This window comes from Ovis canadensis, chromosome 3 (genome assembly GCF_042477335.2).
Source record: "Ovis canadensis isolate MfBH-ARS-UI-01 breed Bighorn chromosome 3, ARS-UI_OviCan_v2, whole genome shotgun sequence".
Classification (NCBI taxonomy): Eukaryota; Metazoa; Chordata; class Mammalia; order Artiodactyla; family Bovidae; genus Ovis; species Ovis canadensis.
This window is the reverse complement of record NC_091247.1, coordinates 221,313,764-221,340,842: the sequence shown is the minus strand read 5'-3', so window position 1 is coordinate 221,340,842 and position 27,079 is coordinate 221,313,764. Positions and strand designations below refer to the sequence as shown.

Here is a 27,079-nt window from a genome sequence, read left to right as displayed (position 1 = left end):
GCTGGGTGCCCTCTGCGGTTTCCAGGGCAGCCAGATGAGTATGGGGAGCTATAGGTTTGGGGAAGAGAGCTGATGCAGAATCAGGAAGAACCAAGAAAAACACTGGAAACCATGGGATCTGAGAACAGAGAGGTCCCAGAGGTGAAGTCGGTTCTTCTAAGCAGAAAAAGGTAAACAGAAGTAGGTTTGAATCCAGACTCTCCCAAACACTAGTTGTGTGGCAAATCGCTAAACCCCTCTGATTCCTGATGTCTACATTTTTAAAGAGGAACAAATGATATCTACCTTGCAAAACTGTAATTCGATTGAAGAATGTAATACCACAGTAGCTGTTCCCCTCTCCAGGGAATCTTCCCAGCCAAGGAAACGAACCCAGGTCTTCCGCATTGCAGGATTCTTTACCAGCTGAGCCATCAGGGAAGCCCCATGGGATACATATGAAGTGCTTAATATTTGCTATATTTATTTTGTATCTGTTAGTATTAAGTTACTCTGACTTCCCTGGTGGCTCAGATGGTAAAGAAATTGCCTGCAATGCAGGAGACCCAGCTTCCATCCCTGGGTTGGGAAGATCCCCTGGAGAAGGGAAGGGCAATCCACTCCAGTATTCTTGTCTGGGAAATCCCAAAGGCAGAGAGGCCTGACGGACTACAGTCCTTGGGGTCGCAAAGAACGGACACGACTGAGCGACCAAGACTACCACTACGCTATTAAGTTACTCAGGACAGCGCTTCGAAGGGAGAAGGAGCTTGGTAGAGGAAGCAGGGCTTCCAAGATGCTAACAGAGTTGGCAGAATGGGCAGAGGGATTACCCTCCTTCCTGCCAGATTTGCTATGGACACAGTCTGGGGGATTCCTGGCCTGGGGGCCTGCGCTTGGCTGCCTGGAATCATTTTCACCGTCCACGGGTGTCCACTCCGCGGACTGAGTATCCACTGCTCCTCAGAGGGCTCCTGGCTTTGGCCCCATCCTCTAGTACTGTCCGGCCCTGGAGGAAGAGGAAGGAGAGACAGACGGACAGCCGGCAGAGCGGAGGCACACAAAGTTTATTCTGGTCCTTTGACAGGTAGGGCCCTGCACGCCTCTCCACCACCTGCGGGCTCCGGCCCTCGCTCCCCGCCCCAGTCGCCGCCCGCCGGCAGCCTCCCGCGAGGCCGGGCGTTCCCGGAGCAGCCGTCGGGGTCCGGGGACCCCGGGCGGACGCGACGGAGGGCGCGGCGGGCACCACCCGCAGGGCAGCGGGCGCGGGGGCGGCGGCTGCCGCAGGGCCACAGGCGGCGGAGGCGCGCGCGGAAGTGGCGGGAGGCGAGCGCGTAGACGAGCGGGTTGAGGCAGGAGTTGGCGTAGGCGAGGCAGTGCGAGGCCAGGCGGCAGGCGTAGGTGGCCGGGCTGAAGGCGAAGCGGCCGTACCAGAAGCAGAGGATGAGCGCGTGGTGCGGGCCCCAGCAGAGGGCGTAGAGCGCCGCCACCGCCAGCATGACGCGCCCCGCGCGGCCCGTGGCTCTGCGCCGGGCCTCGGCCGCCGCCGCGCCCGCGGGGCCCACGGCGGCCCACAGGAAGCGCAGCGTGCGCCCGTAGGCCAGGCTCACCACGGCCACGGGCAGCAGGTAGCCGGCGGCGAAGGTGGCCACGTCGAGGGCGCGGCGGCGCGCGTCCTCCCAGGCGGGCACGCAGAGCTCAAGCGCGCCGTAGCGCACTGTGCCGTAGTAGCTGAGGTAGGGCGCCGAGAAGAGCGCCGCCAGCAGCCAGACCAGGCCCACGGCGGCGCGGGCGTTGCGCGGCGTGCGCAGGGCCCGCGAGCGCAGCGGGTGCCGCACGGCCAGGTACCTGCGGGCGGGCGCGGAGTCAGACCCGCGGCGGGCGGGTGGCCTGGATATCGCCCGGGTCTGAACCGCCGCCGCGGTGACCGCGCGCCGGGCCTCGCTCGCAAGGTTGTGGGGATGAAGGGAGTTAGCGTGCAAAGCGCTTGGAGTAGCGCCCGGCACCTAGCGAGGCTCGGTCGGAGCTCAGCGAGAAGTGACCAACCGGCCCAAGGTCATCAACGAGTCAACTAGAGAGTGAGCCTGGGCTTGACCCCAAGTTTCAACCCCTGAGAGCCGGTCTGACCACAACTCGGGCCAGATGTGGGCGGTAATAAAATAGCTGATGAATTTCATTCGTGTGTTCCTTTTGCCATTCATTTCACGCTTTCAGAGCACGGACTAAGTGCCAGGCCCTGAGCTGACACTTGGAACACAGAGATGTTCTCTGGATTCGCCCAGTGAAGATGGGGTGAGGGCAGGATGACCCCCTCAAGTATGCCCTGCAGGTGCCCCAAGACTGGGTGGTGGGGGCCAGACAGCTGTTCTTTTTCTCCCTCCCCCTCCCTTTTTGGTCCCCCATTCCCTCCTTCCCCTCCTCCAGACCGGGCCGCGTTCCCAGCCCAGCGCACCTGTCCACTGAGACAGCCGCCAGGGTGAAGCTGCTGGCGTACATGGTGAGGTAGATGAGCAGGTGCACAGCCTTACAAACCAGGGCCCCGAAGAGCCAGTCGTCCAGCGTGTAGATGGCGGCCTGGAAAGGCACGCAGCACAGGATGAAGCAGAGGTCAGCTGCCGCCAGGTTGAGGATGAATAGATCCGTCGTGCTGCCCGGCTCCTGCCAGGCACTCGGGCCAGGCTGCAGCAGCACTGCCAGCACCAGCCCGTTGCCCACAGTGCCCAGCAGGAAGATGAGGGCAAAGACCACGGGCACTGCCACAGCCCCCATACTCCCCGGGCTGTCTAGCGAAATGTTCTGGATATCAGCCATCTTCCCAACAGATGGGCACCTAAGGAAGAAAAGCTGGAGTCCTCAGCTCTGGTCACTCAATTCAGGGGTCTAGTTCCCCCACCATAGGCCTGGCCAAGTCTCCTGGGGTGGAAGCTTGTGGGGGATAGGGGTGCTGGGCAGACAGAGACAAAAGTTATCCCTGAGACCCACTGTGCAAGCTCCTGGCAATCTCATTGGTGTCTAAGGTGGGTTTCTCAGTTTCCTAGGAAACATCCCAAGGCCTGAAGGACTGATTAGGTAGTTGATAGACACCTTCAACCAATGATGCAGGTAAAGACACAAGCAAAGTGAGTGCGGGGAGGGGCAGTTCCAACCTCAGGATCTGGTGTATTTTCCTCACTTTTCAATGGGGATCTGAAATACAGGGAAGACTTTTGGATATTAGTCAAATTCAACCAAACATGGGTGACACCCCTGAGTCACTGGATAGTCCAGCTTAGTGAGAGCACCACATGGCACAGCTGGGAGCACCATATAGGTCTCTGCCTCCTTCGCAGATGAGAAAACTGAGGCTCAGAGAGGGGACTTGGGAAGCTAATATCACACTCTGAGTGGTAGATCTGAGGTTGTTGCCACCCTGGTACTGACTCCCAGGCTGGAGCACTCATCTGAGAGCTGTTATAGGCGGTGCCCCTGACAACCTGCATGTGTGAGTGCGTGTGTGTGTTACATCTATGTAAGCCGTGATCACCTGACCCGTCACACCCCGTGGCCCACATCGGCTGCTACCTGTGGGTCTCTGTGCGTGCGTGGACCTCTGGGGTGGCTGGATGAATGAAGGGTAAGGGGGCCAAGCAGGGAGGAGGAAAGAAAGGTGGTATCTTTGAGACCCCCCCCATCCCAGCATGCAGGAACACCCCCTCCCCCCTGCTCCCCTCCCCACCGGCAAGCCCAGATGGGCGACACAGACCTCAACCCTGGGCACTGGGCTCCTGCTCTCCCTGGGTGAACTGACCAGGCTGAAGCTGCCTCCTGGCTCAGTGGCTGCCTCTTGGTGCCTACCTGCAGGTACAGCTCTGCCTCCCACTGCTCCCTCTTCTCCTTTAAGGCCTCTCCTCTCCCTCCAAAGAAGTAGCCGCCGCCTCCTCAGCCCCTGATTTTCCCCGGGTGGCATGCTCTTCTGCCTGGCTCTCCTCTCCTCCGCCTCTCTGCGTTGCTTCTGCCTTTCTGCAGCGAGTAACCCATTGATCTCGCTCTCTGAGATTCTCGCTTTGTGGTTAACCCCTCTGTGCCCAAGGCCCAGTCCATTCCTGGCCCTCTCACCTCCTATGGTCCTGCCTGCTCACTCCACTCCACATCCTCTCTGCTCCCTGCTCCAAGAAGGGCTCCAACCCAAGTTCAGAAAGGACTTCTAGTCTTTTTTTTTTTTTTGCCACATGGCCTGTGGGATCTTAGTTCCCCAATCAGGGATCAAACCAGAGCCGTCTGCATTGGAAGTGCAGAGTCTTGACCACTGAACGGTCGAGGAAGTCCCAGGACTTCTAGTCTTGAATGGAGTGTCCAGCACTAGGAAACCAGATTAAAAAGTCTCTTTTTTCTGCAGACTAGGATTCCTCCTGGCCTGAGAATTTCAAGACCCATCAGGTTCCCTAAGCTGATTCCAGGGCTTCAGTCTGCTTGAAGCCTGGAGGGTCTATGTGCATGTCTGGAGTCTGACTTTTAGTCTTAGGGCAGTGGGAAACTACAGAAGATTCTAGGGCAGAGACGTGACCTGCTCATTTATTTTGTAATTAGCTTATTATGGCCTGGGGTTAAAAGAATGGCTAGAGGGGGGAGTGATTTAATGAGAGACCCATTAAGAGCCTCTCCTCCAGGCAAACAGGTTACCAGTCTTGGTGAATGACGGGTGATTCAGTCATGGGGTTCTGGTCTGGACCTCCTCTTGGAAGGACCACATGGCCACATCTTCCAGAGGGTTAGAGGCCAGTGGAACAAGATGCATTGGATTTAACAACAAGGCGGTTGTTGGTACTAGACAAGTGTAGTGGGGGCAGAAGGCAGTCTGCAGTGAATGGGGAGGAGAGGTGGTAGGGGTTGTGTGGTCTTTCTAGAAGCTGGGAGGGTGGGGTGAATGTCAAGAAATCTGTGCAACGGGAAAGAAAACAGTCTGAGAGGATGCTGATGAAGCCAGGACTTGCAACCAAAGTCTGAGGAGCTGGGAAGAGACTCTTCAGAACTGGCTTCCCGAGGCCCTGGGATGCTCACCAGTGCTCAGGCTCCTCTAAAGCCTGATGCCACCCATCCCAGATGTGGAATATCCCCGAACTTTTAGAAGCAGAAACTCATTGAATTGAAGATATTAGGGATCATCCCTAGATTCTGCAAAGCCGAATTCAGAACTATCAAAACTGCATTAAGGAGTTAGAATTGTAGAATCTTGTGATCTCTGAAGAGCAGAACTGTAGGATCTAGACTTAGAGTGGTGGGATTTGAGAACCTGGGGGTCCACAACCATCTTGTATGGAAGGAATGCACTGTGAGATGCCCAGAAGCCTGGCCTCACAAATGTGGCAGGCCTGACCCCTGAAAGTCCCTGACACACTGCCCTCCCTCCCTTTGGGAACCCCAAGCCAGCTATGCCCAGTCTGGGCTCTGGATGGGTTGGAGCAGTTTTAGGGCAAAGAGCTCCCAGGAGCAGCAGTGCTGAGCTGTGATATGACAGCAGAGGAGAGGAAGATGGTGGCAACCAGAGGGGGACCACCTATGAGGCAGGCAGGACAGGCACCTCGCCACGGCCTGAGCCCCAGCGGGCCCCGGGCACCCACACCTCCCCTTGTTCCAACTGCTGCTTCTGGCGGCTGTGGCCCTGAACCAATGCAGAGGGCAGATGGTGTGCCCTGAGAGCAGTCCCTGGAGATCTGGGGCCTGCAAGACATGGAACTGCGACTTTGTAGCCGGCCCTCAGCCCCATAGCCTGTCTTGGCCTCTGGCAATGACCCAGGGTATGTGCTGAGCCCAAGCATATGTGCGAGAGGTGCCCCGTGCCTGCTGGCATGTCCTCTGACCCCTCGGGACAGTTGCAGAAGACCTGCGCCAGTACAGGTCACATGCTGAGCCATGAGCTGGCTGAAAACTTGGCGCCCTACTGCGACGAGCTGGCCCACAGTGTCACGGTGCTGGGCTGTCCCCAGGCACACAATGTCAGCAGCTGGTGGTGCTGGGAAACTGTAGGAGGAAGAAGCATGCACTCTGTGCCACTGGTGGGTGGACCTCACCTATGGCTGTCTTGCCTTGGCATCACTGACTGTGACCCGTCATCCTGTGGCTGCTCATGGCCATGCCATGACCTGCCAGCCTGAGCAGACCACACACATCAAGCTGCTGACCTGGCCAGGGGCTGGGCACCAGGCGGTGGGTACTTGCTGCTGAAGTACACCTGGTGCTAGATGCCCTACCCCGTGTGTGTGCCCCTGACGTGGCCACAGCAGCCCCCTTCCCTGAGGCTGTATCCTCCAGTACCCCAAACTCCTGGACCCCTAGCTTCAAGCTGCCCAGGATCACAGGCTAGGATTCTCAGAATCCCAGCGTTAAGACCCTGCTGGCTGGGGCCAGAGCTCACCAGGCTGTCCCTCTCTAGACATCCAGGCTGAAGGGAGGGCTGGGGGTGTGGGGCACCAGAGCCATGGTCCCCACCTTTCATGAAAAAGGGCCTTTTCATCCTCCCTGCCCCCTCGCCAGCAGACTATCAGCTCCCAAGGCCACACCATGCTGAGGCTGGTGACTCAGACCCATCCTTTACCCTACCAGGAGCCCATAAGGCTGAGGGGGAGGGCTATGGACAGAGAAGGGCTGCGACTGTGGGAAGGGACTGTCACCTCCAGCAGGGGAGCAGTGAGCTGTTGTCGGGGGCAAGGGAGAATGGGGTCTTGCTGTGGGGCTGCAAAAACATCCTGTCCAAGGCCTGAAGTCTAGAGGGGGCTGGAAAGTAGCAGCCAGAACCCGAGCTCACTGTGCCCCGTGGCGGTTCCTCTGACCAGGCCAGTGAGCCCTGGGAATATGGAGATGGAAGGGCCCCAGATACCAATGTAACAGCCAGTCTTGGTATAGCAGGGAAGACCGAGGCACACATGGGGGAAGGGGCTGCCTAAGGCCACAAGAACGGAACGGAACGTCGCTCAGTCGTGTCCGACTCTTTGCGACCCCATGGACTGTAGCCTACCAGGCTCCTCTGTCCATGGGATTTTCCAGGCAATAGTACTGGAGTGGATTGCCATTTCCATCTCCAGTGGATCTTCCCAACCCAGGGATCGAACCCAGGTCCCCCGCATTGTAGACAGACACTTTACCATCTGAGCCACCACAAGGCAGGGATAAAGTGGGGATAGAATACAGGGTTCCAGACTCTCGGGGCCTCTCCAATAGTGACAGACATTCTTCCATCTGGGGCACAGTCTTCTGCTTCTCCCAAACATGGGCTTGGGTGTCCAGCCCCTTCTTATCTGGGCAGCTGTAGGCCATCCTTGGGGTGGGGAGCAGAGGACGAGGGGTTCACCAGGGCTAGACTCTGGAGGCTGCAGAATAGGGGGGCGGGTGGCATGGGAAGGGGCCTGTAGGGCTGGTGCTCAGCTTCTCTCTACATCAGGAAAGCACCCAACTGAGCCAAACGGTGGCCCCGGCCTCTGTCATCCCACCTGCCTGGGTCCCCTCTTAATTTGGGAGAGGTGGTTAACTCTGAGAGCTCAAAGCCCTCAAAGCCCCATCTCCTGCCTGATCCTTTGACCAGCTGCAGGACTGGGGCTGCTCTGAGAGAATAAAGCAGGCTAACACGTCACAGCTGATTTCCACACTGTTGCATTAACCTCACACCCACAAGCACAGGCCTCTTCCCAGCCTGGCGCCAAGACTGACAGAGCTCAGAGCCTCTGGCCTGGGCTGATCAAAGGCCCTCCTTTTCACTGTGTTGGGAGGGGGACCTCGGCTCTGGTTGTCACTACCCAGAACTCAAGGCAGTGCCCCGTGCAGTCGCCCCACCTCCACGAAGGCCTCCACACAGTGGTCAATGTCCTCCTCGCTGTGCACTGCTGAGATCTGGACTCGGATCCGGGCCTTGCCCTTGGGGACCACAGGGTAGCTGAACCCAATGACAAAGATGCCTGTGAGGGTAGAGAGGGTCAAGCTGGGGCTCACCAGAGCCAGGCAGGTTCTGGGGGCATGACAGATAGCTCCTACTCTTCTGGGGGCTACAGAGGGCAAGGGAGCTGCCAAAGGTCTCTCAAAACTGGGACTGCCTCACAGCCGAGGGTTTTCAAGCTTGGACAGACATCTGATCTAAGAAGGGTAGTAGGGCTGGGGGAAGAGGGGATATTCACAGTCTAAGGGTTCCCTCCTTTTCTTTTAGGACCCACAGCCACATCTCAAGCCCCGTCTCCTTACCTCTCTTAAGCATGTCATCCGCTATGTTTAAGGCCAGCCGAGCGTCACCCAGCATCACAGGGCAGATGGGGTGATTGGCTCCTGAGATGGTGAAGCCAGCAGCCTCCATCTGACTGCGGAATCTGTGGGCATGAGCTGGGTGTCACTGGGAGTTGGGGGACTGTGGAGCAATCACACCCACTCCTGATGGACATGGATGTGACCCAAGGCTTGTGGCCAAGTCTGCAGGAGGAACCAACAAAGACAGAGATGGCAGATGGGGAAAGAGGCAGAGGAACAGGAAGACCAATTAGGAAGGCAGAAAGACAGGACTGTACAAGAAGGGGGAATGCAGGATCATTTGCAAAGAAATGCACCGGGGAGACTTCCCTGGGAGTCCAGTGATTAATACTCCATACTTCCAATGCAGGGGGCGTGGGTTCGATCCTTGGTTGGGGAACTAAGATCCCACAGGCAGTAGGGCCAAAAAATAAAAAAAATAAAAATACATGAAATGCACCAAGAAATGGAAGGAAAAGACAGATAGAGAGAAGAGGGCAGGGGCAAGCAGGTAGCCCCTGGTCAAGAGAGCCAAGTCCCAGTGCAACCCACTGGGGACACGGAGGTGGGCAAAGGCAGGACGCAAAGGCAGGGAGTTATGGGCTTGTGCAGCCACACAGAGCAGGCCCTCACCAGCTCCCTCGCCCCAGCGGGCCCCACCCTGCCCAGGACCGCACCGCAGGGTCTTGGCTGCCATAGACTGGACGATGGCGTTGCTCTCCATGAGCAGGTCCAGGGCTTTGGAGGCACAGCCAACAGCAGCAGGTGGCAGGCTGTTGGAGAAGAGGTAGGGCCGGGCACGTTGCCGTAGCAGGGACACCAGGGCCCCAGGCCCGGTCGTGTAGCCCCCTGTGAACAAGGGTGAGAAAAGGAGCCAGAGCTTACCCCATGGCCCTCCTGAGAGGACCATCCATGCTGTCTTCTCCCCTGCAGCCCCAGGTCTCCCCTTCCCACCTCCCCCAAGACCCCTCCAGGGCTGTGCATGCAGATAAAGGGAGCCCAGGGACCCAAGCCTGCAGACACCTGATGCTCCGCCCAGGGCCTTCCCCAGTGTGGAGTTGATGATGGTGACTTGGTCCATCACGCCCAGCAGCTCATCTGTGCCCCTGCAAGGGAAGCTGCCACTACCACCATGGCCACCTGAGCACCCAGGCTCATGGGTTGGGCGTGGGGGCTGGCCTGGTGGTTTCCCACCCACCCTGACGAGTCCAACCCAAGGCCTCAGGGGCCATGTGCTCCCACCGTCCTGTGGGCCCCAGGAAGCCAGTGGCGTGGCTTTCGTCCACAAAGACCAAGGCACCGTATTGAGAGGCAAGGTGGCAGATCTTCTGCAGGGGTGCGATGTCACCGTCCATGGAAAAGGCCCCATCAGTGGCCACCAGGCGCAGCCGATGCTTCTGCAGGCAAGATACGGAAGGCAGTGGCTGGTATCACGATTTGGACCAAGTCACTTCCTTTCTGTGCTGCTTGGCGCTCTAAAGGCTCACTCTGCCTAGTGCCCAGAACAGAGGGGAGCACACATGTGCCCTCGTGCTGAGGCTGGCACATCCTCTCCCTCCTCTGGGCCTCTCTGGGCCTTCCCCATCTCTTCCAGGGCAGTCTGGAGACATGCTTAGCCACTGGGCAGTGAGAATGCTCCCAGTCTCCTCTCCAGAGGGCTGGGTGGGGTGGGGTCAGTTCTGTCCATAAGCTTATCCCACTCTGATGCTGGGCAGGGGCCTGCCACACATAAGGTGCTTCCTGGAATTCAAAACAGCTTTGTGCCATGGGATAAAGTTTTGGGTCTGAGATTGTTGATGTTGTTTAGTTGCTAAGTCATGTTGGGTCTGAGGATCTGGGTTCAGATCTTGGCTGTTTCGAACTTTCAGGCTATTTGCCTGTGAGTGAGGAGACGGCTTCTGCAAGCCTCTTTCCCTTCACCAGGGTAGGGGGCAGTCTGCGGGGGAGGCTGAGGATAAGACCAGTCCTTGGCCCTGGAAGTGTGAGGCCCTGCTGCACCTGGGCCTCCTGCAGCTTGGCCTCCAGATCAGCCATATCCAGGTGGCGGTAGCGGTATTTGTGGGCCTTGCACAGACGGATGCCATCAATGATGGAGGCATGGTTCAGCTCATCTGACAGGACTGCGTCCTCGGAGGTCAGCAGGGCCTGGTGGAAGGCAATCAGAAGTAGGGCCATCACCCAACCACCATGGGGTTCTCCTTCCCTCATGACTCCCCCTGAATCAATATTTCACTGCCAACCAGGGCATTCTTCTGGGCAGGGAGGCAAGGAGCCCTCTGCCTCTCTCTTGATCCCCAGGCGTTCCAGGACTGGGCTGAATCAGGGGCCCTGCTCTAGCAAAAGCAGGTGAGAACATGTTTGGTGAATGCCCGGCCCCTAACACCCTCAGCCTTCCAGCTGATGTAGGTTACCTCCCAAACACCCTGGAAGCTAGCCTCCTAGTAAGCCCCAGGAGTCCTCCTGGAGACCTGCTAGCCCAACCTTGACCTCCAAAGAAATGGCCACTGGAGCCTCTCTACATGGCCCTGGCATCCTGCCAAGTTCTCTGGACTGCACACTCCCAAGCCCTGCTCAGCCTGGTGGGCCTCACCAACTCCCACCCATGGCGTCGCATACCTCAAAGAGGCCAGCGTTGGCATCAAAACAGCTGGGATAGAGGATGGCATCCTCCCTTTGGTGGAAGCGGGCTATCTTTGCTTCTAGATCTTTGTGGATGCTCTGAAGTAAAGGAACGAAATACATATTAATGCCTTTGGGGCCACATGGGACAAGTCCTGGGGACAGAGGCTTAGAGGGCCACAAACAGATCCTCCCCCTTCTTTTTGCACCCCTCTGTTCTGGGCACAAGGGTTCACCTGGAGCTAACACAGGAATCTGAAGCATTAGGGGTCCACTGGGTGCCCCTCTTCCTCATTGGGTTTTCATTTTACAGTGGGGGTCTGATGGTAGAATTATGATGCTAATGGCAGAGGAAGATATTTTCTCTATCAAACTGAGTACCCTTTTTTTCTATTTTTTCTTTATTTTCCTTTCATTCTTTTTTTTTTTGCCACACCACACAGCATGCAGGATCTTAGTTCCCTGACCAGGGATCAAAGATCAAATCTGCGCCCCCTGCAGTGGAAGCACAGAGTCTTAAGCACTGGATCATGACAGAAATCCCTAAGTGCCTTTTTCTGTTGTTTAATGGCAAAAAGGAGGATTATGTAAGTATGCTAGGTTCATTTGGGCCTCCAATTGTTAGATTTGGAAGCTGTCCAGCCTAACCTGCCCTGGTTGGAAGTCAAAAGTTCCGTTCATTTTCCCTTCACCTTTCTGAGAGAACAAGTAATGATAATCACAAGGACTCAGAAGCACTGACTCTTGAGCGAGGCCATATGGGTTCAAGTTCCACCACAACAGGCTGCATGCTCTGGGCAAGACAATTAACTTCTCGGGGCCTCAGTGTCCTCATCTCTACAACAGGGGCAAGAATAGCACTTAGAACTTGGGATTATTATCTGCATTAAGGAGTAATTTGCAATGTTCTTAAAATAGCACATGATACATAGTCAGCACTGTAAGTTTCATGTATAAAGGGTTCATTTTGTAACATTTACAAAATAAAATTATTAAGCAACATTTATTGAGCACCGCTGTGTGCCAGGCCTTGTTCTAAGCATTTTTACATGTATTGGGTTGGCCAGAAAGTTCATTCAGGGTTTTCCATAAGAAGTTATGGAAAAACTTGAACACACTTTTTTGCCAACCCACTATTAACTCTTTAATTTGGGATAATCTTATTAATTATTATTTCCACTTTACCAATGAAGGCACTGATGCTCATACCAGTTAAGACACTTGCCCATGGTAACAGAACCAATATATGGTGGTACTAGAAACCAAACTCAGGCAGAATAGCTCCAGAAACCTTTATCTCAATCCCTGCCTTCTATTCTTCCTTTCTTGAAGAGAAACAGGTAAGAAGCTCTGTTCTGTGGGTGGGGAAATGGATGCTCTGAGAGGTTAAATTTCTTGCCCAAGGCTTCACAGCAAAACAGAAGCTTGAACCCAGTTTTTCCAGTGAACAGCCCTTAGGCTAAGCATGGGCCCAGAGTTCTGGGATGAGCTGAATTGCCTAAACCAGCCCTTCTGACTGCAGAAGCAGACATCTGAGGTCAGTGCCCAACACTGGGGACCACCCCGTCCTCCCCCGCCCCAGCCTGGGCCATACCCTCGGTGTACCTGGGTGCCACAGATGAAACGGACAGAGCTAAGGCCGGCTCCAAACTCCTTTAGGGTCTGCAGACCTGCCTGGATGACCTCCGGGTGGCTGCTCAGGCCCAGGTAGTTGTTGGCACAGAAGTTAATAATTCCTGAGATGGAGTACACGGGATGGACACAGGAGCTCAGGACAATCAGGGCCTGTAAAGGTGCCAGACCCTGGGGACTCAAGAGAGGAAATGAACCTGGAATCGCCCTTGAAGAGGCAACAACCACACAGTACGATCTGTTCCGGGGCAGAGGCCAGGTTGGGGCGGGGGGAGCCCCTAGAAGGCACCGAATTCAACAGCTATAGGAGAGGGAGGGGCAGAAATGGACTCCCAGAGCAGCACTTTGGAGAATGAGAAGGTTTGGATCACATTCACCCACAGCCCTTCCTCTCTGGCTTCTCCTACCTCTGAAGACAACCAGTAACCCCTAATCTGGCCCTTGGCTCTTTCTGGGTAAAAGAAGAGGGCATCACAGAGCCCTGCTATGGTCTCCAAACTCCACACAGTTGACTTTGCTGCCTGGTCAGAACTGTATGCCCAGCAGGGTGGCCTCTCTGAGACCTTGACCCTTGCATTTTAAAGCCCAAGGTGGACACAGCTGACCCAGGGAGGAAACTAAGGCTCCAAGAGGGCAAGGTTTACTCAGTTTGGGAGAGGCAAAACAGGATGGGAACCTGGGTCTCCTAATTTCCCACTGTTTGATCTGCTCCAAGGTTCCCTGGAGGAGGATAGAGACCTCTGTTTTACAAATAAGCACAACAGCACCAAATATTCCAGGCCTATTTCCTGGGCAGAAGACAGGTTTGGAGGCCTGTTGGTAACCAGCACCCCCCTGGGTCCTGGCACAGACAAGATGAGCAGTGACCACAGATAAGACAGAAACCAGGGCGGCCTGGTGGGCCAGTTCACAGTACGACTTGTGGGGCAGCCCTCAAGCCCCTTGCTCAAACAGTGATTTTGGCCAGAAAGTTGGTCTCTATGGACAGTTACATGACCTTCCAGCTCCAATATACCAGAAGAACTACACTAAAAGCCTAGCTCTTCCTGCAGCTAGCTGGGGGTTTATAGGCAAGACACTTCAAATCTATGAGCATCAGCGTCTCTTCGTTTGTAAATGGGACCAGTCATGCCCATGTTTTGAGATTTGCAGGAGTGCAGGCGCAGCAATTAGCAGAAATCTGAACAAAGCAGCAGCTCCTATGCGGGATTTCTTGCTGCTGCCTCCCCATCACCCTTTCTTGAATCCGTATGGTGGGAGCCAACTGGCTGTCTCTCTTTCTTCCTTACGTTCTCACAGGCTGGATCTCGGATCGAGTCCTGGCCTCTAAATAAAAATGGTGCTGAAAGGGCAAATTACCTTCTTTCTGGAGGAACGGATCTAATCAGGTTAGAATTAACTGTGGGAAAAGGCAAGCCGGCCTGACATATGGGAAGCGGTCCAGCAGCGGCTACGTGTGCCTGTGCTCCGGCCCGCTCACTGCCTCCAGGACCTCCACTTCAGCGAAACCCTCAGGACACCCCGAACACCCGGCCAGGTCTGGCGATTCCCAGGAGGGGGTTGTTACCTCCCGGGGCGCCTTCCACGTGGATATGCGGCCCCTGACAGGACGTGATGACTCGCTCGCTCTTCCAGGTGCCAGCTCCGCGGATGCTTTCCAGTTCCTCCTCCAGAATGCCACGCAGCTGAGCCAGCGCTGACTGCGCCCGGCTGCCGCGGGGGGCCCGGGACAGCGTAGCATGTAAGACGCGGCCAGCCCACATTTTGCCCACCTCGCCGTAGCTAGACTGCAAGCTCAGGTCCTTGCGCACCGAGGCCGCGATGTGATCACGTGCGGGGGCTGGGCCCCGGCAGCCAATCGGAGCGAGAAGGGCTCTGCTCTAGGGCAGGGGAGGCGGACCGAGGAATAGGAGGGCGGGACCTGGCGGGATCAGCAGAGGACGAAAGTGGAATGACTTGTAAGTTGAGACTGGAGCTGTCCGTGTTGGGGGAGAGGAAGCGACGGGGATTGGAAAGCACATCAGGGCCAGACCCACCAGACCCCCACCCCATTCCCATGCCGTGCCTACACACACATCTCCCGGAAGGTAGGGACGCCCTCTGGACGCGGGCGCCTAGAAGCAGGCTGAGGCACGTTCCATATGCTCCGGCCCTAAGGTTTCCTGGGTTCTGTCTTGCTCTTGGAACTCGCCCCAGCGCTTAGGTGCAAAAGCCCCCAGGTTTCGCCCACCATATTGCTCCGCATTCTCCTTCAGTTTTTAGAAGTATGGAAAAAAACACACCGCTCAGATTTTTTCCTTTTTTTTAAAAATTTTATTTTAAAGTTTGAAAATTACAAAGACAGCAAATTCTTCCAGGCACAAATAACACTTATTTTAAAATAAAAAGGGGCGAGGGGGGTGGGGAGACCGCAAGCGCGCCTATTTAAAAAAAAAAAAAAAAGGAAAGACTGTACAGGGTTTTTTTCTCCCAGCTCCCGGGTATGAAACGTTAAGTACTACCCCTAGATATGTATATATACATACATACATACACACCCACATACACACACACACACACACACACCAGACCTAGCTCTGTAAAACTACTTAGCAATTCAAAGTCGACTGCAGTATGTCTTACTGTCCACTCCACTCCCCGCCCTCCCCTCCTCCCCCCCCCCCCCCCCCCCGTCTACTACTACATATAAAAAAAGTAAAGAGGTCTGGAGGTTTTTAAGTGGTGGGTGGTAGGGCTGAAGCCCCACTGGACTGCCAAGCAAAGCCACCTCTTATACAAGAACCAAAAATCAGGGGGGAAAGGAAAAAGGTCCTCCTAGGAAACAATACAATTGTGTGGAAAAACTCAAGTTTGAACAGGGGCACACTGAGGCACTTGGCTGACTGACTCCTCACCCTTCCCCTTAAGTTTCCACTCCCATTTAACAGGAGACTTTCTGAATCCACAGAAACCCCCACAGTGGCTAGTTTCTAGCTGACTGAAAGAAGCTACAGTCTCTAGGACCAGCTGTCACTTTAACCCTCCCTCCCATTCCCTAGGACAATAGAGAGGCTACAGGGACAGACTAACAGAAGTGAGAAGGAAACTGGGTTTGACGTCCCACTCTCACCACGGGAAGGTGGCATACAGCCAAGAGAGGGCTTCCCCCCACCCCCATCTACCTCCTTTGCCGTCCAGCTGCTGCCATCCCTCTCTCCTCCCCACCAAGGTTCTGAAACTCTCACAAGGAGTGCTCAACTTAAAGCTTGATGGTCTCTGAGAAACTCCTACAAATCTTACAGTTCCTGGGCTCCCTTGTCACATAGCCCCAACAAACTACCTTCCTTCCCCCAACCCGCCCCCACCCCCACCGCCACGCGACTTTTACCTTCAGAGTGAACCAACCACCCAACTAAAGAAAACACACAAACCCACCCAAATTCCCAAACCCACAAGCAGATTAGTAACAAATAAAACAAAATATAAGTACATTCTCATCATTACAGAGATATTTGTTGTTGCTGTCCTTGCATGGTTGGTTAAGGAAAAATGAATTATTCCCTAATTTCTGAGGAATACAAATTCTGTCTCTTTACAAAGTCAGAAGGGAAAGGGGCAAAGGATGGCAGATGAGACCAAGAGAGAAGGAGAGAAAGTATTTACAGAAAATAGGCAGGAGTGTCCACAAGAAAAGCCTCATTGTCACTTCTTCTTGCCGGTCCTCTTGGCACTGGACTTGGCTTTGGGCTTCACTGGTTTGGTCTTCTTAGGCTTGGATGCCTTGACTGGCTTGGCTTTGACAGTCTTAGGTTTTTTGGTTTTCTTGGGCGTGGCAGCAGGCTTCTTCTTGGCCTTCTTGACTGGGGTGGCTTTGGGCTTCTTGCTTGGGGTTTTGGAGGCAGCCTTCTTGGGCTTGGCTGCCTTCTTTGGCGTGGCCACCTTCTTGACTTCCTTCTTCGTCTTCTTGAAGGCCACGGACCTTTTGGGCTCGTCGCTCTTGGCCAGGCGGAAAGACCCCGAGGCACCCACCCCTTTGGTCTGCTTGAGGACTCCAGTGGTGACCAAGCGCTTGATGGACAACTTGATCTGGGAGTCCGCATTCTCACCCACCTTGTAGTGGCTCTTGATGTACTTCTGGATGGACTGGCGCGAGGAACCAGCGCGGTTCTTCTCTGCTTGGATGGCAGCCACGATCATGTCTGAATACTTGGGGTGGTCTGTGGACTTCTTGGATGCCTTGGCCCGCTTGGGCTTGGCCGCAGGGGTGGACGTGGAGTTCTCGGTCATGGTGGCCTGCCTGGTCCTGCTGTTGAAGAAGGGACCTTCCAAAGGGCCAGCCCTCGTCGGAAGCCAAGGAAAGCCTGATTCGGGATCTGCTCTAGAGCCTCTGGCTCCCAGGCCAGTCCAGAGGCCGGCTCTCGGGGGCCCGGCTCGGGTCGCGGGGAGGGCTCACTGGGCCGTGTCTGCGTGGCCCAGCCCCGCCGGTCTGTCGGTCGATCTCGGCGCCCGGCTCTGCCTCCGCCTCCTCCTCTTCTGCCTCCCTTTTCCCAGCTCCGCGTCTGGCGCTCGGGCGGCGCATCCGGGTATTTAGCGGCGGCGGGCGGACCGCGGTGAGGACAGGGCTGCTGGCTGCCTGCTCCCGGCCCAGAATGGCGCCGCGCCGCCGCCATCTGTGTTTCTTCCGCCGAGCAAATCCGACCTTTCCCCCCAGCCCGGGCCTTCCTGCTCCCCGCCGCCGCGCCGGGCCGCTGCCTGGCTCTCTGAGCTCCTCCGCCAGGCGTCCAGCTGCCTCGGCCGCCGCCCCCCGCGCCCGCCACGCGCCCCAAACAGCGCTGAGGACCGCTGGCGCGCCGGCACATTTCCCCTTTGCGGGGGGCTGGCTCTGCGGGGCCTGGGAGTCCCGCTGCTTGAAAACCCCCGTAGGAAAGCTCCCCCCTGGGGCTACCGGAGACCCCACTCCCGGCCCGCGGCGGGACCCCCCAGCCCAGCAGAGGAGCCCGAAAGCGGCCCCAACTAACACACGCGGCCCCGAGACGGGCGACTCCCAGCCGGGCCGAGCTGGGACAGGGGGGAGGGGTCGCTCCCCCGGGGTCCGGTCACCTCTCGGGGGTCATCCTGCCACTGGGCCCCCCGCACCTCTACCATCTCTCAGTCCATGGGATCCCTAAGTAAACTTTCCCTGGAAGAGTTGGAAGGGCACTTTCAAACTTTGTCCCTTCCCCCTCCTCTGTGATCGCTCCCCCAGCGCGCCCCCGACATCTGCATCAAGGATCTCTCCTGAGGTCGAACCCCGAATGCTGCATGGGTCCCTGAGGGAATGAAGAGGGGTCTCCCAGGTCTCCTTCTCTCCTCAAAGCGCCCCCCCCCCCCATCCTCCATGTATCCTAACTGGTAATTCATATATAGTTCTTCCTCAGCCTAGGAGTTTTGGGATGTCAGAGACAGAGCTTGCTGCCCCCACTCCTAGGACCCAGCCTGGGGGTCTAGTCCCCCTCCCAGAGCTCCCTGAAGACAGTGAGCGGGGAAGTCCACAATGAAGGCATTGCTCAGAAGGCTCTAAATCAAAGACTGTCTTGGGGACCCCTGGGATGAGGAGAAGCCCTGAGAGCTTTGGGAGTTTGGGAAAACGGGGCTCTGGCGGGGAGGTCGAGGAGAGGGTCATATTGTTTGAGTCCTGAGTGATCTTCAGAAAGTGCGAGTTGTTCAGGGAGCCCTGGCCGGGACCACCTCCATTTTGCTGGGAAGATGCGATGTCTTTGTTAAAATGTATGTATCTTTTCCCTTGCTGCTTAGCAGGTACAGATAAGGAAAACAAGGGGCACCACCGTCTGTGGGGAGCCTCGGAGGCTCAGAGGGCCTTTAGTGGTCAGAAGCTCAGTTCAGCGTTCCTGGGACCCCTCATCTGCCATAGACGTCCTATATTCACATGCAGGGTCCCTCTTGGCAGGGGTCCTAGGTTGAGATTCTATAATGCTCCCTCTCTGAGCCGCCTCCCGCAACAACCCGCTTTTATTCTCCAAGCAAAAAAGCCGACACTCTTAGCTTAAACAATACCCTGGTGGTGGGGGTTTATAGCTAGTCAAAGTGATGAAGGCATCTGGGTAGTAAGGTCCAGGAGCTGTTTGCAGACACCAGCTGTAGAGGGGGAAGGGTTGGAAGGTTTAGATGGGGGAAGAAGGGGGAAACTGGTCGCAATTGGGAGGTGTGTATATGTGGGGAAAGGCTCCTACTGGACTTGGGAGTCTCTGAGGACAGGGAAATTAATGGGTTCCCCCCCCCCCTTCATACACACACCAAGGGTTGGATTAATCCAGATGATTGGGAACGGGGAGGGGGAGTCTTGAGACTCTATCGGTATGGGATACCTTCTCCGGGGCTTATCTTGGTGGCACAGATGAGGAAGAGAAACCAGGAAGGGCCAGGTTAGTTCAAAAGCTCAACTTTCTTATTTGAATATTGTCAATTACTCCGAAGTCTCCTGGCTTGAAAACACAACATTCTGATGGGTTTGCTTTGGTTATTGTCAAAGACAGTTCTTCCGGTTCCCACTAAGATCTGGATGGGAAAATAGGCATCCACGTGACAGCCACAGGTCCGAGATGCTGTTTCACTCAGGGATCCTATAGACATGTCATCCTCTTATCCCAGGTCCCCGCGTGTCTAAAAATAAGGCCTGAATGAATTCAATGGCACCATGATGAAATAATTTTATTTGCACAGCCCTCTCCAGCTGCTTCTTGATCCTTCGCGCCTCCTGCCTAGGGAAGCAGGTAACGCGATCACTCTCCTGCATCACTCGCATTTTACGGTGAAGGTCACGGGACTAGGAAGGATGGACGTGGAGGCGCTTGGTGGGGCTCAGCTCCCCACGCCCCCATGCCTGCACTTCATTTTGTAGTTCTCACATCTCGAATCCCCGCCCATCCCAGCAACCGGTAAATTCTCTCCCGGTCCTGAAGCCAGAAATGGAGGGAGGTGTCACCTCGGAGTTTCGGGGGCTTTACCGCCGGCGGACATCCTTTCTCCCTGCAGGCCCCGAGATTCTCTGCCCCTCCCCTTGTAAGGGAGAACTGGATAAGAAGGTGGGGCGCTGGGGTGGGGGTTGGCAGGGGTTTCCCCGGAGTTAGCCATAGAGTCCCAGACCGAGGTGGGCACGAAGAGAACAGGGTGCCTCCAGATTGGCTTGGGCTCACCTCGCCTCGCAGACCCTGCAGAGTCTGGGGGGGGTCTTCTAGACCGCGACCCGGCCCCACCCGCCTACCCTGGCAGGGTACCAAGCTTCGAGTCGTTTAGTGGCCGGCAGAAGGCGGAACTCCCTCCGCCTCATTTAACGCGAGCCCTTTAAAAACCAGGGAGCCGCAGCGCTGCGGGCAGTTCCTCCTGGGAAATGTAGTCCCCGGGTGGCAGCCCCGCACTGCGTCCCGCCGGGGACCTCCCGAGCCTCAGAACTGCGGAGCCGCCCCAAGCATGGGGAGGGGGTCAGACCTCGCCTGTCCATTCATGTAGGGAGGGGCCCAGACCTCCTTGCAGTTTTTCGGTTGTCGAAAGAGGCCCTTGGTGTTTTCATTTATCATAAAGGGGCTCTACCTACCTCTGTGGTTGGTGTGAAGGTGAAATGCAATCCTGTATGGAAAAGGGTAAATCGAGCTAGAATGCGGGGGTCTTCTAACATGCCTGGGTGAATGTGCCCGTAAATTTACTGACTACATTCAAGCCATACTTAACATCTCCATTTTTCAGAGAGGAGGTCTGTGATGGCTAAATGATTTGTCCAAGGTGGGTGAACCAGGAGGGTGACGGGTGACAGACTCTCAAGCCAGTGGCTTTCCCGCTCCAGATGTGAACTCATTCTGGTCTTTGGAAAACTAAGGTATTCATTTGATATGTGCCAGGCCCTGGGATAGGGCTGTGAACAAGAGACCTCTGCTCTTGTGGAACTACTTTCTAGTGGAGAAACTAGGTAAGCAAAGAAGTCCGTTGTATGGTATGTCGGAGAGCCTTGATTGCAAAGACAAAAATTAGAGCAGGGAGACTCCCCAGGTGGTCCAGTGGTTAACAATTCACCTTCCAATCAGGGGGAAACTAGTTCAGTCTCTCCCTGGTTGGGGTACTAAGGTCTCACATGCTGTGGGGCAGCAAAGCCCAGGTGCAGCAACTACTGAGCCCAGAGCCAGTGGAGCAGGTGCTTCACAACAAGAGAAGCCCTCGCACCACGTGAGAAGACCATGTGCCACCACAAAGACCCAGTGCGGTAATTAAAAAAAAAAAAAAAGGCAGGGTAAGGGGGAGCTAAGAGTGCTGAGAGAAGAATGTTTGCAAGTTTAAATAGGGTGGTCAGAGAAGGACTCACTAAGAAGTGCACATGTGAGCAGATTCAAAGGAGATGAGAAAGGGAGCCATTTTTATTCTTGGAGGAAGAATCTTTCAAGCAGAGGGAATACCCAGTGCAAAGGCTCTGTGGCAGGAATGTACAGGGCGGGTGAATTAAGAAGGACACTAAGGGAGATGAGGGTTTAAAAAAAAAAACAAGATCTGGGGAACAAAGGAGGCACAGGTCACATAGCTCGGGATACCATTGTAGGGACTTTGGCTTTTACTCTGAGGGAGATGGGAGCCACTGGACAGTTTTTGAGCAGAGCATGATGGGACCCAGGCAGTAGCCAACCAGTCACCTGTTGCAGCTGTGTGGAGAAGCCGCAGACGGCAAGGACAGAAGCCGGGTAGGGAGTCTTTTGCAGTAATCTAGGTGAGGGATGATGGCAATTTGGTCCATAGGGCAGCAGTGGAGGGGACGGAAAGCGGTCAGGTCCCAGTAGGGCACTGTGGATTTTGGCTTGAGCAAGCAAAGATGGAGTTGTCATTAAGTGAGGCAGGCAAGACTGAGGGGTTTCAGAGTTCTGGCTGGGTTAGGTTTGAAATTCCTCCCAGATGTGTGAGTAGAAATGCTGAGAAGGCCGATAAATAGAAGAACCTGAGTCTGGAGTTCAGGGAGAGAGATCTACCTTCCTTTTCTCCCATTTAAAGACCCTCTACTTTGGCCAGGTGGGAACAAAACAAACTTGGTTCGGTCATACTGGGCTCAGAGGCCACTGGGGAGACGCCACTGATATCATTGCAAACTGTGATTGTGTCAAGCGCAGATAAGGCTGAGAACCAGGACCTGAGAAGGAGGTCACAGGTGGGCTTTTGCAGATCAAGCCGCAGGGGAGGCCATGTGGTTAGAGGGGGGCAGGATGGGGAGTGTGATGGGAGATGTCCTCAGGTTGAAGTGCCAGCTGGAGCACGTGAGGCTTTAAGCCACGGCAACAGGTATAGATTTTGCTTTGAGTGCAGTCAGAAGCTGCTATAGGATTTTAAGCTTAAAATTTTGTTTCTTAATTAACCCAGTTATTTTAAAATAAAAAATTTCAATCATGACATACATCACCCATGCAAGAGAGTATGCAACGTATATTCAGTTCTAAAACCAATGTGGATACAACTGTTTCTTTTGCTCAAGTTAACATAAGAAACATCATCAGTCCATTGGAAACCCTGTTTATTGCTCTCCCTGATCACATCTCCGTGACCTTTACCCTGAAATTCTGTAAGCAGTTCTCTTGTGTTTCTTTTTTTATGGTTTCCCCACATGTGTACTTAACCGCATACACTACTGTATAACTTAGTTTTGCCTGTTTTTGGACCATAGACAAATGGAATCATATCATGAGTATTTTCTTCTGTGACTTGTTTCTTTTATTCAGTGTGTTTTTGAGAGTCATCCCATTGGTGCAGGCAGCTATAGCTCAGTGGTCAGAGCACATACTGATTGTGTAGGACCTGACATTTATACAATTTTTAGAGTCCTTTAAAAAAATACAAAATTGTAATAGAATATTAGGTAACAAGTGGATTTATATTTAGAGTGAGAAAACTCACAACAAATCCTAGATTAAAAAAAAAAACCTGGTAAATATCACAAAGATCATAAAATCCAGAAATACATCTTTTCTGATGCACTGTTTGACCCACATTGCTAGGATCCCTCTCACGGCCATACAAGGGGCTTGTGCAAGGGAGAGAACTTTCACTGAGGCAGCTTCACAGTGAATCCATCCCAGAAAGTGGTATGTTCCACTGTAGGAAGAAGCTGCAGTTTCACTTCATGCTACTTGTGATAAATGGCTCCCAGACCTGTCCACATCCTCTTTCCTGGAACCCGGGCATATGTTCTGTCACATGGCAAGTTTGCAGATGGAGTAAAGTTTGCCAACCTTGAGATGGAAGACTACCCTCGATTATCCAGGGGGACTCCAGTGTAATCACAAAGGTCCTCAAGTGGGGGAGGAGGGAGGCTGAAGAGTAATAACCATAGCGATGGCATCATGAAAGAGCTGACCATTCTGGGCTTTTAAGATGGAAAGAGCCCGCAAGCCAAGAGGCGGGCTGCCTCTTGAAGGTGGAAAAGGCAGAATCCAGGTCTTCCCCTACAGCCTCCAGAAAGAACACACACCTGCTAACAGCTTGATTTTAGCTTAGTGAGCCCCTATTTGGATTTCTGACCTCTAAAACTGTACGGTAATAAATTTGTGTTGTTTCGAGCCACCAAATTTGAGCCCATTTGTTTCAGCAGCCTTAGGAAATTAACCTACTACTGTTTGGGTTGATATTTAGGTTGTTCCAGTTTCTTACTTTCCAGATAACGTTGCTGTTTGTGCAGCCTCAGCTTTACCAGGTCGAGGCAGCTGCTTCTCATAGGCTACAGTTTGGCTGATTTGGGGAACGGCAGGATGAAGGTGTTGAGACCATTAGGGGCCATCTCAGGGAGCTAGAGGTGAGAAGTGACAGTGGAGGTGGGAAGAAGGGTCAAATGTGAGAAATATTAAGGAGGGCTAGTCCGCAGGACTCCCTAAAGGGTTCCCTGTTGGAGGTGAGGGAGCAACCAGAAAGAGTCCCGAGTTCTGGAGGAGAAGCAAGGATGGTGGTGGAACCAGAGATGCTGATGGCTGGAAGTCTGATACCAGGACCCGTCCTCAAGGGCATCCCCATTCCCACCCTCGCTGGTGGCTCTCCTGGTCCCTTCTCATCCTTTACAACCTCATGCCTTGGAAGCTGACCCCTCACCCACTTCTCTCAAGTTAGGAAAATGGTCGAAATCCCATGTGAATTCAGAGCCAAATGATGGACAGAAAGATAAACACACACTCCCAGGACAAAGGAATGAAAATGCAGGTGATAGCTTCACCATTAAACTTTAACTAATCTAGCTGAACTAAACTTTAACTAGTTTCCTAAGATTTAAAGCAGCAAAGACATCAGCAAGGCAAAGACTGAGAGTTTTGATTCTTAGAAACAGTTTAATCTCCTGCATTGGCACCATCCTTTGGGAACACATGTGACTCTTCCACAGGAGAGGAGGCTGTATGTGCAGATTTGGGAGGTGTCTGTAGAACACCAATTCAGAAAAGCAGACTGAGAACAATTTATGTGGGGATCTAATTTTTATAAAATAGGGCACTTCATCCAGGTATATAGTAATAATTCACATGGAGCTATTACTGTGTGCCCAGCATTGTGCTGAGGGCTATCTGCTCTGTTGATAGGTAGTAATGTGACAGAGGGTGAGATGGTTGGATGGCATCACTGACTCAATGGACATGAGTTTGAGGAAACTCTGGGAGACAGTGAAGGACAGGGAAGCCTGGGAGTGCTGCAGTCCATGGGGTCACAAAGGGTCGGACACAACTTAGCAACTGAACAACAACAACAATGCATTTGGACCTTTTTCTGTTATTGTCACTTCCTCTGACAGATGGGGAAGGAACCTGTCCTAAGGGGTCTGACTCCACGCTCTAACCAGTTCTCAAAGCTTCCCCTCCCTTGGAATTCCCTGGTGGTCTAGTGGCTAAGATTCTGTGCTCCCAATGCAGGGGGCCCCAGGTTTGACCCCTGGTTGAGGAACTAGATCCCGAACTACACCCGTTCGGGTGTCACAAGTAGAAGATCCTGCATGCTGCAACTAAAAAGATCCTGCATGCCACTGCTAGGACCTGACACAGCCAAAGAAATGAATAAGGAAAAACAAATGCGTATTAAACAAACAAACAAACTTCCCCTCTCTTAATCTGGGGACTAGGAGGGCAAATTTGTGGCTGTCCCTGGGAGCCCCAGGAGGAAAAAGGTCCGAGCACCAAGCCCTCTCTTATACAGGTCATTGAGATTAGCTGCCATCTGACCCATTGAAACAGTCCTGACCAAGGTCATCTGGCAAAGAAGACACCTATGCCCCTGAAGAGGGAAGTCACTCTGTGGGAAGGCAGACATCACATGTGGGCGGGAAGCCATGCTCTCCCCCAACTGTGCCCCCACCTTCTGGCATCATTCCCATTTCAGGGATCAAGAACTGAGCTCCTGGTATGAACCTTGGGGCCAGCAACAGCCAGGCTGGGAGCTATGGAAGTGGGATTGGCCTTAGAATCCAGTGAGCTCTGAGAATCTCAGGCTATTCTGGAAGAGACCTCGAGAGGGAGACACTGGGCCTCTTTACCAATAAACGCATGCGTGTGCAAGACAGATGGTTTTTAAAAAAGCAACCACAGGACTTCCCTGGCAGTCCAGTGGTTACGACTTTACCTTCCAATGCAAGGAGTGTGGGTTCGATCCCTGGTCGGGGGGCTAAGATCCTAAATACCTTGCGGCCAAAATGAACATAAAATAGAAGCAGTATTGTAAAAAATGTAATAAAAACTTAAAAAAAATAAAACATGCTGAGCTGTGACAAGTAGGTCATTCTCCAGGCTGGACAAGTGGGCTATGGATATGTGTGTGTACATCCATGTTATTATTGCCAGTTTTCTCTGAGGAGTAGAATTAGGTAATGGCAGGCTTTTTTAAATTTTATACTTCTGTTTTGTTTTAATTTTTGAAACAATAAACATGCATTACTTTTGTAATGAACCTTCAGAATGTCAGAAACATGCATATGAAGAAAAGGCAAAAAATAATATGAAAAAACTGCTTCAGAGTAAATATGATGAACATTAAATGTTCAAAGCATATAGAATAATGTTACAAGCCCTTGGAAGAACAATGGTCACACCACAGTGGGAAATAGTACATAAACAGATAAATTATAGACAAGTAAAAACAAATAGCTCATTTGATCTCATATATAAGCTAAGATGTGCAGCATTAAACAGTAGCAATGTCAGATTTTCCACCTTTCAGGATTTTTTTTTTTTTTTTTTTTTTTTTTGGTCGCACAGCTTGCAGGATCTTAGGTCCCCTTAGTTCCCTGACCAGGGATTGAACCCAGGACCTTGGAAGCGAAAACATAGTGTTAACCCTGAAGGAATTCCCTAAGATTTTTACAAATGGTAACAGGACTGGGAGTGAGTCAGGCACACCCTTCCCCTGCTCGCGGGAGAGGACATTAGATCAACATGTTTGGATAACAATTTGCTGCTAGGACTCAAGGACCTTGAATTGCTCAAGGATCTAATCATGAGAAGAGAACCAGACAAACGCAAACCAAGGGATGTTTACAAATGTCCCTGGAACCTCCAAAACCACTGAAGTCATGAAAACCTACAAAGTCAGAGACATGTCCCAGATTACAGAAGACAAAAGAGACCCAACTAAATGCCGTACGTGCTTCTGGATGGACCTTGGATCTGAAAGAGAATAACTTCTAACAGACATTATTGAAACAGTTGAGGTAGTTTGAATGCGGGCTCTGTAATAGATAACATTGCACCTGTGTTCCATTTCCTAAATACGATCTTTGGATTGTGCTCTTGTGAGTGAATGTCTTTTTACTTAAGAGATGGATGCTGAAGGGCTGAGAGAGTGTTGTGATGTCTGCAACTCAGATCACTGAGCAAAATATATATATATATATTTAGACAGAGATATAGAATATATATAGACAGAGATGTCAACAGAGAACATGAGAGACAAAGCAAGGATGGCAGAATCTCGACAGTTGGTGAGTCTGGGCAAAGGATACATGGGAATTTAATTGGACTATTTTGGGGATAACATTTTATTTATTTATTTTTGGCTGCACAGCATGGCATACGAAGATCTTAGTTTTTGTTTGTTTGTTTACTTTTTGGCCATGCCCCCGGCATGAGGGATCTTAGTGTCCTGACCAGGGATCGAGTTCATGCTCTCTGCGTTGGAAGCACAGAGGCTTAACCGCTGGACCACTAGGGAAGTCCCAGCAAGGATTTTAGTTTTCATATGGGGATCTTAGTTCCCTGACTGGGGATCAAACCTACATCCTCTGCACTGGAAAGCAAAGTCTTAACCACTGGCTACCCCAGGAAAGTCTCCCTATTGAACTTTTCTTGCAGCTCGTCTTTAGGTTTGAAAATGCACAGAATAAGTTGGAGGAGAAGTGTTTAAGGTCAAGTGAGTCCAGTGGCACAGCCCATTCTCAACTCAGGCTTCTGAGTGACAGGCAGGATGTGCAACCTGGTGGGGCTGTCCCTGGCACTGGTTCCAGCACCCCCCAGCTTGCTCCTGTTCTCCTCTGTCCTTTGGGTCCCAGCCCTCAGCACTTCCGGGCTGGGGACCCTTTGCAGACCTGTCTGGGGGGTTCATGGCACGTGCTGCTACTGTGCCCTGGTTTCACTCCAGACCC

General features: G+C 53.3%; 3 protein-coding genes across 4 annotated transcripts; all 3 read right to left on the bottom strand.

Annotated features, from left to right (window-relative positions):
- Positions 1-1,029: 1,029 nt before the first annotated feature.
- GALR3 (galanin receptor 3) lies at positions 1,030-7,364 on the bottom strand. 2 transcript variants are annotated; one of them, XM_069581586.1, is made up of 3 exons: positions 7,098-7,364; positions 2,432-2,553; positions 1,030-1,827 (listed from the first exon to the last, which is right to left on the bottom strand). In XM_069581586.1, exons 1-3 carry the CDS (start codon positions 7,221-7,223, stop codon positions 1,047-1,049), a joined length of 1,029 nt encoding a protein of 342 aa, XP_069437687.1. In that variant the 5' UTR covers positions 7,224-7,364; the 3' UTR covers positions 1,030-1,046. The 2 variants fall into 2 exon arrangements, with proteins under 2 accessions (XP_069437687.1, XP_069437686.1); XM_069581585.1 differs by lacking the exon at positions 7,098-7,364 and having other exon boundaries at positions 2,432-2,874.
- Positions 7,365-7,586: 222 nt separating this feature from the next.
- On the bottom strand, positions 7,587-14,300 carry GCAT (glycine C-acetyltransferase). Its single transcript, XM_069581587.1, has 9 exons — positions 14,042-14,300; positions 12,448-12,578; positions 10,840-10,941; positions 10,222-10,368; positions 9,466-9,620; positions 9,247-9,329; positions 8,901-9,072; positions 8,185-8,306; positions 7,587-7,904 (listed from the first exon to the last, which is right to left on the bottom strand). Exons 1-9 carry the CDS (start codon positions 14,235-14,237, stop codon positions 7,753-7,755), a joined length of 1,260 nt encoding a protein of 419 aa, XP_069437688.1. The 5' UTR covers positions 14,238-14,300; the 3' UTR covers positions 7,587-7,752.
- Positions 14,301-14,764: 464 nt separating this feature from the next.
- On the bottom strand, positions 14,765-17,259 carry H1-0 (H1.0 linker histone). The gene has a single exon (XM_069581588.1). It carries the CDS (start codon positions 16,738-16,740, stop codon positions 16,156-16,158), a length of 585 nt encoding a protein of 194 aa, XP_069437689.1. The 5' UTR covers positions 16,741-17,259; the 3' UTR covers positions 14,765-16,155.
- Between the last annotated feature and the right edge of the window lie 9,820 nt (positions 17,260-27,079).

Excerpts from the sequence above, each read along its gene's own strand:
- GALR3 (XM_069581585.1), bottom strand. The coding sequence starts at position 2,790 with ATGGCTGATATCCAGAACATTTCGCTAGACAGCCCGGGGAGTATGGGG. Across the intron at positions 1,828-2,431 it reads GCGGCTGTCTCAGTGGACAG|GTACCTGGCCGTGCGGCACC; the intron begins GTGCGCTGGGCT and ends GCCCGCCCGCAG.
- GCAT (XM_069581587.1), bottom strand. The coding sequence starts at position 14,237 with ATGTGGGCTGGCCGCGTCTTACATGCTACGCTGTCCCGGGCCCCCCGC. Across the intron at positions 10,369-10,839 it reads CCAACGCTGGCCTCTTTGAG|GCCCTGCTGACCTCCGAGGA; the intron begins GTATGCGACGCC and ends GCCTTCCACCAG. Across the intron at positions 9,330-9,465 it reads TTCCTGGGGCCCACAGGACG|GGGCACAGATGAGCTGCTGG; the intron begins GTGGGAGCACAT and ends CTTCCCTTGCAG.
- H1-0 (XM_069581588.1), bottom strand. The coding sequence starts at position 16,740 with ATGACCGAGAACTCCACGTCCACCCCTGCGGCCAAGCCCAAGCGGGCC.